General features: G+C 41.2%; 2 protein-coding genes across 7 annotated transcripts in view; both read left to right on the top strand.

The window, feature by feature from the left end:
- Positions 1-4,320, top strand: part of LOC107220427 (probable G-protein coupled receptor B0563.6) — a 45,138-nt gene extending 40,818 nt beyond the window's left edge. For both annotated transcript variants that reach the window (XM_046731712.1, XM_015659021.2), the window contains exons 3-6: positions 1,012-1,161; positions 1,266-1,516; positions 1,598-1,885; positions 2,087-4,320. In XM_046731712.1, the coding sequence (XP_046587668.1) occupies positions 1,012-1,161; positions 1,266-1,516; positions 1,598-1,885; positions 2,087-2,335 (938 nt within the window). In that variant the 3' untranslated portion in view covers positions 2,336-4,320. The remainder of the gene's footprint in view (positions 1-1,011; positions 1,162-1,265; positions 1,517-1,597; positions 1,886-2,086) is intronic.
- Positions 4,321-11,716: 7,396 nt separating this feature from the next.
- Positions 11,717-13,067, top strand: part of LOC107220424 (frequenin-1) — a 28,767-nt gene continuing 27,416 nt past the window's right edge. For 2 of the 5 annotated variants that reach the window (XM_046731073.1, XM_015659017.2), the window contains exon 1: positions 11,717-11,990. The gene's annotated coding sequence lies outside the window, so the exon portion shown is untranslated. Of the gene's footprint in view, positions 12,684-13,067 lie in introns of all 5 variants that reach the window. The other 3 variants (XM_046731071.1, XM_046731070.1, XM_046731069.1) reach the window with 3 other exon arrangements.

The raw sequence follows: 13,067 nt of genomic DNA, 5'->3' as shown, positions 1-13,067 counted from the left end.
ATGATTCCGTCCGAGATTTCGCCCCGATGTTTTTGAATACGGAATTCGGATGGATATAATATATAGGTGATCCGGTGGAATGTATCTTCGCTCCGGAGACTATAAATCTTACCGTCCACCGTGCCGCAAACCTCTTGCGTTAGAGAAGAGACAAATGACCACGATACCTCGGAAAATTGACACACATTTACCGGTAGCTCCGTATACACCGAGGACATCCATCTCGAACAAATTGAAATTGTATACAGTAGCTTTAATATATTTACCCGGCAAGTCGGCGCAGTCGTATGTCTCTACGATAACACAAGCCTGCCAAATGTAAACCTGTAATTTCCCCCTTAACTAATAATGCTTCTTTTTTAGGTATTTAGGTATGTTGAACTGAAATATAGCGCTAGTTTTTTTATAGCACATTGAGATTTATTTTTATGCAAGATACGCATATTTACAGATTTTTTGACAAATATTATGGAAAAAAATAAACATATACTCAATATAAAACTGAATGTTCGGGTATAAAATGAACAGCATTAGTTTTGAACAAGGCTTAAGAGACTAGATAAATCGAACAGACTTATGAGATCGTTTTCTACTTTCTTCAAAACTGGCGTTCAATTCTTTTCTCTTGTACTTACGTAGCATCAAATATGCTTAAAATCGCCATAAACAACAACCAGCGAGGGTAGATGAATATTTGAATATCAACACTGCCATTAATATATACTTATATTTAACAAAGAAATTGGAAGTTAACTCCAGTAGTACTGAGAAAACAGAAAAAAATGTCTCAGAAAATTTACGTGATAGAATTTTTTAATATTTTTTTCATAGATTCGTACCCAACACCTACCGAAATTACTACTCAGTCTTGTATGGGGGAAACCATCGCAAGCCTGTGTAACGAATGGACGGTGGTGAGGTACTATACCACATCGGCGGGCACACCGATGGTGTGAAATCAGCGAGTGTATAAATCAACCCTTGACACGGTTTTTTTCATTCGCCTTTCAGGATATTCCGCCGCTGCTCTGCTGGCCATAGTATTCTGCATCCCGTTCGCTCTGAGGGTTCTGATCCACAAGGAAAACGGTCGATGGAGTAACTGGCATCAAGCGTTCTACCACGTTCATCTCGAACTGTTCTTGGGAAACGCATGCCTCGGTCAGTATTCTTTGAAAACTGTATAACAATGGTTACCCACCACCGCGTTCGCCCGGCGGTAATGCTCATTTATTATTTAATTATACCACCACGTCCCTTTACAGGGGTTGGAGTTATGATGCTGTTGGCGTTGACGGTCGAAAGATACGTGAGCGTTTGTCATCCCGGGCAGCACACAAGGCCCCTCTGCGGTCCGCCTCATCTGACGGTTGTTTTAATACCGCTAGTCACATTCGTCGTATACCTGCCGAGTGTCTTCCGCGGGGAAATATTAAAGTGTCAGGTGGCACCTGCTGGTCCGCTGATTTACCAAAAACGAGACAATTTGCTCTTTCTCAATCCCGTTTTTTATCAGGTGAGATATCGACGCCGGATTTTTACCACCCCGATACCACTGCTCGGTAGGTATCCTCAAATTGATCCCCCTATGTCCTAGATTTACAAGGTGGTTCTTGAGGTGGTATTCAAAGTCGCCCCGACAATTCTACTCGCTGGGCTCAATCTCCGGATCATGATAGTATACAGAAAATCGTGCGAGCGGCGTAGACGAATGACGTTGTCCAGAACCGTCAGCAGCGACGAAGACCCGAGAACTTTCGCCGAGGAGAGACGGCTCGTCTTACTTTTGGGAAGCACAAGTATACTTTTCCTCGTATGCGTCACTCCCATGGTTATACTAAACGTAACGCTGAGTGAGAGCAACTTGATCCTCTACCCTTACCAGGTGAGTACAACGTCTGGAAAAGATTACAAGTACCTACACCCGTTCTGTCATGGGTTATACCCATTCGTTAACAGCAATTAGTGCTGGAGGTGACGATGAGACGAGAAACAATTTCTGTCAAATATGATTTACCGCAGTTCCCATCCAAGTCCGTATCCAAGGCGCATGATCAATCATATATTTTGGTATATGTTGTCTCAGGTTTTTCGAGCACTGGCCAATCTCCTCGAGGTGATAAATTATTCCATCACCTTTTACATCTACTGCCTGTTTTCCGAGGACTTTCGAAACACACTGATACGAACTCTGCAATGGCCTTGGGGCCCTGCGGGAAGACACGCACGGGGTGTCCCGATGAAGCATTCCCCCCTGCCAAGGCCCACGACCACAACGACGCCACCGACGACAGCGGTCGCAACCCCGGGTCACGTGGCACGGGCCAGTGTCTAAAGTTCTGAAACCTGAACACGTAAGATTTATCGTTTCACCGTATTTCATTTCTTTGGGCATTATGCAGTGGTCGTCGGAATTTTTTTTCCCCTACCGGAGCAGAGGTACGTATTCAGGTCTTTGGGCTGCCTGAATATAAATTCTTCGGCTGACGTGTATTGAGAAAAATTTTTCAAAAAATTTTACTTGAACTACACGCAATAGACGTTAGACTGATTAAAAGTCGTGACCGAGTAATGGCTAATTGACGGAAAATCGGAGTCGCAATTTAAATCTACTCAAAATGCCACTCGAAGTAGAGTTTGAATCGAACAAATATATACCTAAATTATGAGAGTGTTTAAATGAAAATTACGTGCAGCAAAGTACAGATTTTATCGCAAGTTATTACATTACGCTGATTACGGCAAAGAAATTCCATTGCCTCGGATATCAGACTGACTGACATGAACAATATGTAAGTATTCGTCTAAGTAAAGCTTTTATGGCAATGCATGACGAAGGAAAATGAAGCCACGTGGAAAGAAAAAAAAAAGAAAATAAAACTAGAGAAATGCTTATTTTGAAAGGTATCTGTGATCATATGTACGATGTAGATTTTTTATTGAAATTTTACCTATATTTATGAACGATACTTACAATTAATGATTTTAGGTGAAAAACGTTAATTTTCTATTCACGCCGTATACAATAACATACATATATATATGTATAATGTATGTATGCTAATCAAATACATCTGTATTGTAAACATGATACAGCGTACAATCGTACGTATCTTTAACACGTTTTTCCGTGCGCGAAACTCCGACAAGCATCTGTATACATGATACATGTACCAAAAGTGTGCGAGCATGTTAACAAAATTTTAAATAAAAGAATGCTAAATAACAATTAACCCCACCTACATCATGCTTCGGAAAAAAAAGAACGAATGAAAATTAAAGACGAATAAAACGGTATCAAATTAACGATCGCATGAAGTTTCGTCGTACGCGAATTACTAATTATTCAATGGTTTCAAATCTCCGTATTGAATTATTACTGCCACATGTTTTCACTTACGATAAGCTATCCGTAAATTGTGACCTTTGTATTTTAATCTGGATTAATCGTACAATTACCTGGAGTACCTAACTATAAAACAATACATTGCTGTATGAGACAAACAATTCTGTGACTTTCACACACAGCTGGAAAGCACAAATAAACCGCGTTTGTCCTCCATATACCAATTACCGAAATCACCCGAAGTTTGTTTGAACGTCGTTCGAACATGTAAATGTGACAACTGATAATCCGTGATGATTAATTATACTCTTAATTATACTCCAAGCTACACCCACAAACAACAAATGACTCTGTATGTATAATGTAATTAGTTATAGTAAGACGATGCTTCTCCAAACTCAAAAATATGCTCGTATTAATATGGATATTTATTATATGTAACATATTCTTCGGCTGACAATGAGTTCTTACTAAGTGTCGAAAAACACCGTTGGAAACAGCGACTTGATTTATATAAGCCTATCGTTATCAGTACGTGTATCTATACTGCTTTGTTACCGTTGGTACGTACCATTGAGGCTACGGCATTATCATTATTTTACGACTCCACCGCTATTACTCATCCCATGCGACACACGCTATTTTTTGCAACACCTGTGAAGAAAAGTTTCATTTGAGAAGTAACGAAGGTGCCACTGATTACGCGTAAAATTGGGGTCAAGTAACTTACGCTCAACGACACAGTCCGTAAAATTTAGTTACATATTCAAAAGTGCGCTTAATTCAAAGAAAACCCGCCAGTGTGTAAAATATAGGATTTCAATTGTGCGCATACGCCAACGTTATTTTACCGCACTGTTCAGAAATGGGGTAATTTACACACCCTTCACAGACTTTGGAAATCGAACTTTCAAATCGAGGTGTTGTAAAAAAAAAAAAAATTTTCTCAAATGCAATACGTATTCTCGACTAAATTGCAATTCGACTGTAATTAATTGTTTCATGTTAAACGGTATATTTTTGTTTGTAAATGTATCTAAATTATAACTACACTATACCTATAACTATATTTGATTGAAACGCATTGAATAAATTATATTGACGGTCCTTCGGTAAGTGGTACCTATACGTATAACGGATAATGTGTTTACCTATACTCCATCGGCGTTAAGCGAGGCAAAATGATTGTACTCTCGCACATTAATTGTCGAGTGGATGGATGGACATGAGCCTCGCTGTAATACCAAATCGGAACGTGGGTGCAGGTTAAATGCAAATTTTAATTACAGGCATGCCTGCATCACCGTTGTGCGGTCTTCGTCAAGTTGCAAATTTGCAACTAGTTGACGTGGTTACGATTCGGCTGAATCAATATAAATTTGATCAGAGAGCAAGGTGGTACGACTTCTGGAGGAGCTGTATCGGGTGTCATAATGATAAATACTGCTTAATCTTTCAATGCACGAGCAATTACCGGTACGTAAGACGCGTGTAGTGCCAAATTCCCGAACTGCGGAGAGTATCGATTAACTTATTTTAAAATATTCCACAGATAAGGGTTGCGTGCGGAAGGAGCCGTATACGTAATATGTATAGGTATAATGTATACGGTAGGTGGTTTAGCATACGCGAAACCAATCCACGCGTAGAGCCGTTCGCGACAGTTCGAATATCCTCATCAGGTCAACCCAAGAGTTAAGCAGACCAACGTCGTTTTCCGTACCCAGAATGCGAGCAAAATCACCCATCAATGGGTAAGTTTATGGTATCGAGTATCCAAGTAGTTAGTTTGCTATTTCCTGAAACGCGCGCACGAGCCGAGGCATGATAACGCAATCCAAACGAGCATTCGATAAAGTTTCAGAGCAATCAGATATGGAATGCTTTCGCTGAGCGAGAGTGCAACAGCTGAGCGTGTCCGCGAACGAGTGTAACTGTACCTGAGCTGTTTGAATATAATGTGAGAGTAATGATCAAATTGGCCTGCAACGATCACCCTACGTACTTGCGGTATGCCTATTTGTACAATACGTATAATAGAGAGCGGTTGGTGGTGATGGAATGAAAAAGGATCGGCACCTTCGGAGAGTGGATTAAACACTCGGCCACGCTTCCAGCGTTCATCAGTTTGATCTCAAGTGTGTATTAAGCTGAGCGATGATATTCTTACAATTAGATGAAGATGAAGTTCCTGGTTGGCTCCCCTCGGGCTTTGCCACCCTGATCACCGCACGGCGGTATATAGTGGTCGCAGCGAAGGGTTCGGGGTGGGTCGATACAGGGTAGCTTTGGCGTTGGCGTTGGCGTTGGCGTTTGCGTTCAAGGGTAGGACAGCCTGTCTGGGACTTTCCCCAATTACACCGAAGCGCAAGGCGGTCGAGTGCAACAAACAGATCGATGCCTACGCCCTCGGTGTGTCAACCGAGCATTTCCCTCATTCTGAGAGAACCTCGTTCCTCCCTCGCTCTATCTATTCTACGTCTACTCTGGTGTTAATTAAAAATAACAAGATGGGGTAACGTAACGTGGGCGAACGCCAACGAGAAATCGCTTTAGTTTACAAACGGAAGAAGCCTTTGAGAGAAAATTCGAAATATACATTTTCGGGCAACCATTCTCCTTGCCTAGTTAGGTGCAAGGTCGTCTAGTTAATTAGTATAGTATTTCAGGGCCGTATCGATCAAGTTATATTCGAACGACGATTTCGTTCCAGCGTATCCTTTATACGTGATTAGGTTTTTCGGATACGAATGTCATCTGAGTTTTGACAGCTGTTTGTGATATACCACGCACCATCTCTAAACTGGTTGAATGACAGAAAAACAAAACAAAAAACACTCGGACAGCCGAATGTTTTTTCAGTACAGCAAAACTATCTTCCTCCGGAAGCTGATTCGCCACTTTCCCGTAAGACCATCGAACTTTTTTAATAATCGTAAGGATCAAACTTCCCGCGTCAGGTTTCAGAAACGGTCCGGGAGCTGCAAGTCTATGCGTTAACACCCATGTCGAGCGGTAGCGTGTACCTACTCCTCATGTGGTTACATGAACGAAGGACCGCCGGAAATGGGATTCTTTATCGTTTGCAGAGCGTCATAAAGTGCCTCGTTGTTCCAAGTTCAATTTAAATTGCAGGAAAAAATCCAGACGTCCCAATGTTTACAGTTCTTCGTGGAGAAATTTGAAGGGTTCGTAACTTCGTACCTTGATGCTTCTTTCCCGCCCATCCTCTCGCCACCTCTTTCACTTTTCTCTCTCGTCGTCTCACTCTATCACGCCGAAGCAACAGCCCAAGTACCCTGTATAGGTACGTACTGTGCCTTCAATACCTACCTATACTATGGGCGTATAAAAGAGTAGGTACGTCAAGTTTCCCGTCGCGTATAACTTGGTCAGCGATAAAAGCTGCTGGTTATAAACTCAGAAACGTTTTAAGAAAAGTGATCATCAATCGTCGAGGCTCTACAGCTTCGGCATGCGTTGTAAAAAGACGAAGCGACTTATACTTTTGAGTAATTTATAATTTAGCGCAGGTATCCGCACGGCGCGTAAACTCGGGTAACTTTTTTAACTGTAGCCACCGCCGTTCGAACAAGTATAACAAGTATAATGAAAATTTTGAGGATGGTAATCACGTGCTACTTTTTTTTACGTCAGATAGCATGTTGCTATACATTTGACTATTCGACATTCAGGATCAAATTAGTTGTTTCTATTGCAGTTCCGAACCGGGTTGTGGGGATTTACTTGCGGACTATCTATAAACGGGATGAAATCAGGAAAAGAAATGAAATTTCTATTCCAGTACGCTACGCCTGCGCGTGAGCACGCCTACGCTTCTCATATCACGTTGTTTTTCTCGGGGAAAAAAACTTTCATTTCGGCTGGCGGGATTTGTATGAGGATGAAATTGGGAAATTCTATGTATTCTTATACATACGTATTCATCAAAACAGACAGATTTCAAGCTGCACAGGGCGAACGAGATATGGAAACGCGGATCCCCCATAATAATTAATCACTACTGCAAACGGAGCGGCAATAATATATCGCAATTCTTAATAACATTCCTTAGCTCGCATAATACTCTTCTGGTTCGTGATCCGGTTTCGCGGGAGAAAGTGGCAGACTTGCAGAGATAGTATGTATCAGAGAAATTTATCAAGACTAATAAGTACCTACAAGTTTCACGGCTCTCCCGGATTCGCTAAAATTCTTTACCCCTTTGTTGTTCGATCTGCGGGTTGCCGGGTGACAAATGTTCGGCATGGGCGAACAGGCAGCCGTATAACACTTCTATCGCATTATGTAAGGAAAGATGAATAGACGAATATAACTTAGAGATTGGCCTATATTTTACGGCAGCAAAAGTATCGGCCACCGTGAGAGCAGAATTTTTTTTCCAACACCTGCACGGAAACCTTACAGGTTTCTGACGCATGTTAAGCGTGCGTAAAGTGATCAATTTTTGAGCCTTGTGGATATGTACATTTTCCGCACTGTCGCGTATGCGCACTTGCGAGCACCTCAATTTTAGCCACTTTTCGCAGGATTTACAGAAAAGATCGATATTGCGAGCACTCGACACCAAATTTACTATTATAACGCGTCAAAAATACAATGCCGACCTATGTAGTACATAAAAACGTTCGATAAGTGCGTATCCTTACGGAATATAGGTATACTAATGCACACGCGTGATGAGGCTTTTCATAAATTATCAGAGCGCAAAATATACGCTCGTATATATGAAAATTTAATTACGAAAGCTTGTAGCTGTTTATTACTCTTGAAACTTGTTGGTACAATTGTGTACACGGGGAGAATTAAAGAGCAGATTTTACTCAAAACTGTAGGGAAAGTGAGATACATCGGATTTTTTTTTTCGTAAAATGTACTTCGTAGAATGCGGAAATTTACTCCAGAAACAGTGAGAAAACCACTGTGTGCAAAGGAAAATCTGCAATGGAGATATAAATTTGATAAACTGGTGAATTCGAAAAATTAACGACGGAGCCAGGAATCGAACCTGGTATCTAGAGATGCTTGACCGGAGCCTTGCTCCACTAGACCACCTAGCCGCCCTGACTCTATTGTCGTTAATTTCTCTCATCACCGGTGAGTTCAAATTTGTTTTCTTGTGCCTGGTATGTGTGAAAGAAAGGAAAGTCTTCGTCTCTTGAGCACCCGATGTAAGAATATATGTAGATGAATGTTTACATGTTGGAATCTTACGCTTCTGATGGGAAGCCACGCAAGACGGTCAAATCCGTCTAATAAATGATATGCGGATGTGCATTATCATCAGTTACGAGAAAATCTGCAATATTTGTAGTAAAGAAATATAGCTGAGAAGGGTATTTTTTTAAAAAAAAAACCTTGTGGTGTCCCTCTTTTCGTGCAGTTTTCAGTGAAATCTGCTATTTTTCTTCTCTCCGTGCGGTGATAAAAGATTTTAACGCAGACATAACATAAACAAATTGTAAAAATGGTTGCAAAACTTATGATTTGCACATGTGGCAGATTCTAAAACGGTACGGAAAAAACGAAGCTAAAAATTACGAAACCCAGCCGATGTAATAATATAACTTTGGACTAGAAATGAGATACGCCAGGAAGATAATATAAAGTTGCCTACGGAGGTACAGAGGAAGGAGGGGGATGGACGGATGCCGGGGAAAAACGATCGCAGAGATATAAAGGGTAGGTCTAAAAATAAATGGACCGGATTGGCGTCGCGACGCTGATTTTGTTTTCGCGAACGAGGCTGCACGGACTAGTTCCGCGAATATAGGGGAGGCTGAGAACCCCCCCAAGTGGCGTCCTCGTCCCCGTCGCCCCCAAGTCAACCCTCCTCCGAAAGAATAACTCACCAATGGCGCCGAGGGGTTCGGGAAGTGGCTAAGTCGTTCGTCCAAGGTCAACGGAATTTCCAAAATTCTCGCTCGTTTTATGTAAAAACTGCTCGCCGACACTGTAAGGCTCGTCACGTATTCGATCCTGTGGAGTGGCGATGGCCACTAAGTTAAAAATAATCGATGCAGCGATTAATCGGGTATAAAAAAATAATCGAACATGACTCGATTAAATCGGTAAAAATTAATCGATTCATTCGGGAAAAAATGATCGATTGTTTTCAGTCATTCTTACTGTAAAGGCGGTCGTATGTATTGCCAGGGTTAAAAAATGTATATTGGTCGCAAATTTGTTTCCCAGTGTTACGCAGGTCTGCAACCAAAAAACTGCATAGATTTTTTATATTGTTTCTTTACTCACTGAAATCGGGAAAAATACTCAAAGAATTCCACAACATCAAGATTTCGTCGACTCGTATTTGTAGTTTCATTTAGAGTGAAACTCCCGTTCACTTCGAAATCTGGTATCTCATTCGTGATTTCAAAAATCCTATGCAAAAGTGATTTCTTACTTCCATTTAATATGTATTAGAGTGAGACTCAAGAATAAATAAAAACAGGAAAACAGAAAATGGAAAGCGGAAGCGGCTTCGGAGAAATATAAAACAGAACAAGAAGAAGTTTCGTAGGCAAAAAGAATGAACGCGTAATGTTCATTTCGTGAAGATATTGTTCATTTAATTGTACAAGAAATACTGTGTAGTTCATTGTGATAAAATGGTGGTTTTTTCATTATTGTAACGTTTTTTTTTTTCATGTAAACACCTTGTATTTTGCAAGGATACCGTACGTGATCGAGAGAAATAAAAGTCATTTTTGGATTCAGTTCACTCGAAAACGTAATATTTACAAAAAACATCCCATGCGGTTGAGATAAAATATTTTTTTGCAGAACTGTGTTATTGTTCAGTACGCGATGTAGAATACCAAGCTTTCTCCACATTTGCGGCGTCATCTCGTTCTGGCATGCTTCCGCATGAATGCGTGGTCGTCTGATTTCCTGCATCTTCGGAGGGTTGCGACTTCCTGCCATTAATCGAGCGAACGGCCACCGAGTTAATTGGCGATCCCGGGAACGATCCCGGGTCGAATATTCGGGGAAGCAATATAATCTGCATCGTTTAGCCTCGCATGACAGCTTATACCACCCTCGGTATTCGCGAATCTCTTACTTCACGGCCGTTTGCCAGGTCTCGGGCATATTAAGGAGAGTGTTTTTCGGCTGGGCTGAAGCCTACTATCGGTTGATTCCTGCTCGCCAATAGTTCTGATACCGAGTCAATTATCGGCAATTCACTCTCGATTGGTGGATGGGAGAGCCGTCCGCTCCGAACAATGGTCATATCACTCGCATATAAGCGAGAGAAGGACACAAGCGCGAAACAACGACCCTTCACGCCATCGTCGTCTACAGGGGAAAAAAAAGTACGAGTCAGGCTGCTGTAGATTTTGTCTAAGCTCGCAATATTTATGCGAACGAAGAAAATGCGAACTTTAAGCTTGACGCGTGTTTTCCAACTATATGTTGAAACTGGTAAAATTAAATCGAGATTCAGATATAAAATACGCACACCCAAGCCAGCTTATATTATATACTCGCGGTGAAATTTTTCAACGCGTTATTCTTAAAACATGAGTCAGCTAGTCTAGTTTTTCTGGAATATTCCCGAATCAAGATAATTTCAGCGATGCTGCGGCCGAAGAAATCAAATGTTGGACAAATCAATACAGGTAAGTAGGCAAGGGGCAAAAGATAGTAGTAGAACCGTTCTACGAGTATTTGCGTTTAGCGAGAGTCAATACTTGGGATTCGGGCAGCGGGCCTTTACAAAGCAAGTTCTTCAATGAGCCTCAGTTAGAAATCGAGCCTTTCAATTTTCAAGCAATAAATGTCCGATACGACTTCAACTCCGGCAACACGTCGAAGAAATCGAACACGGACGATGGAAGCCAATCCTAAATGGCAAGAAAAGTTTCTAGTACTGATATAATCGTGGTAAGTGTAGCAGTGAAAAAGAATATTGTATTATACAATTGTGTTGCCGGCAGCAACGACATTGACATGACGTGAGATGCAAATTCTCAAAGATTTCAGATATCGCAGGACCAATGCGTCGAATTTCGGCTAAAATATTGAGCCTCGCCTGTCTTCCGACTAAACCGACGATGCAAAAACCGTTAAAACAGAGACCCTCTCATCCAGCCATTGATTAGGGTCGAAGCAGGTCCTGCCGATGGCAGTCATCGGTCTCTTCGAAGGAGATCCGAGACTCTGTAATATGTAAAATATGTGTACACATAACGCGTACATATTTACCTAAATCCCTATGAGGTACACCACGGTTAGCCACCGAGGATAGTCGCGCATGCGCGGGGTTGAAAAAGGGGTTGAACGGCGCTTCAACGCTCCAACAATGTTAGCCACAAAGCAGTCAGACGTCGAGCGTGGCGACGCGTTGACGTTAATTGTTCGCGTTTACGTGCAGTTTGTGTCGTAACGACGAACGGCAAAGTGCCTGACTGCTCTCAGAACCGATTAATTTATTTGCAATGAAATTCAGCCGAATAATTTTGTGATAGAAGTGTGATTCGTTTCTTACGAATTTCAGCCACTCGTCGGGTTCCATTGCTTATCTTGTTTCGAGCGAATACCTGTTAAGTTTCATACGTCAATCTCATCGTCATAAGTACACTACGAAATCCGTTTGAGGAAAAGTCTCCACGCAGTAGTTTGTATCAATTCGATTTCGTAAAGCAGTCTAGGACGATCTAAGATGATCTGAGTAATTCTAAGAAGATAATTTAATTTCCCCGAGCATACTCTAGTGATGTAAAGTTTTTTAAACGAAAGCGCAGGACTATTGAATACCAAGCTCTAATCAATTCTTTTACAACAGTCTAACGGTCACGAAGAGAATCAATTTAATCTCTCCGAGTTGACATTTCTGACCGTTCACTTGATTGAAAATTTATGAGACTAAACTCCACTTCTGACAAATGCAAGTCATTCTCGGTCAAGTAGATTTTGTGCGATATTGTGTATCTAGAAAAAAAAAGAAAAACTGCTCTGTCGCTAAAGCCCGTCGTGACATCTTAGACGGGCACTAACGTTTGTGCTTCTGACCCTACGTCATGCCAAGGGGGTAGGCAGCGTGTCAGTAAAGAATGTCAGGTAGCTTACGATTAGATCCAGCTTTAAAACAGTAAATAGCCTGTCGGAGGCGATAAACCATACCTTACGTTAGACTAAGGCTTCAAACCTTTTCATTTTATCGACTGGCAGAAGAGTATAATATCCACTCATCTATCTATCTATCTGTGTATCTATCCATCTATCTGTATATCTAGTTACCTGTCTGTCCATCTATCCGTCAGGGTAATTTTTTGCCGTACAACCAATGTGATTAACGAAGAGCTTGCCGGTGAGCACTCTAAAATTGTTCGTACGAACGTTTACCAGTACGAATAATATCTTGCAATGCAAAATTATTAAGCGTCGTGATTAATAATCATTTGTTCATTCATCTCTTGCCAATTCCTATAGTGCTTTGTCACGATATCTTGAATCTGGTCGGGTCAACTCATCTCATTGAAATACAAGTAACTTACAGTTACAAATTTTATTGGATATTTCCAATTTTCTTACTTCATATCTTTAACAACTTACTTGCATTTTAATAGTGCGTAATTTTATTTCCCTCCATTTTGTCTACAATTGCTTCAGCCTCGTTAAATTTACCATACGGAATTTTTAATCTGACGCCTTTTGCAGCCGTGTCAAGTTAGCGGAAACGAAAGAAATATCT

This window comes from Neodiprion lecontei, chromosome 2 (assembly GCF_021901455.1).
Source record: "Neodiprion lecontei isolate iyNeoLeco1 chromosome 2, iyNeoLeco1.1, whole genome shotgun sequence".
Lineage (NCBI taxonomy): Eukaryota > Metazoa > Arthropoda > Insecta > Hymenoptera > Diprionidae > Neodiprion > Neodiprion lecontei.
Note: the sequence above shows the minus strand (reverse complement) of the source record. Positions and strands in the feature narration are given on the sequence as shown.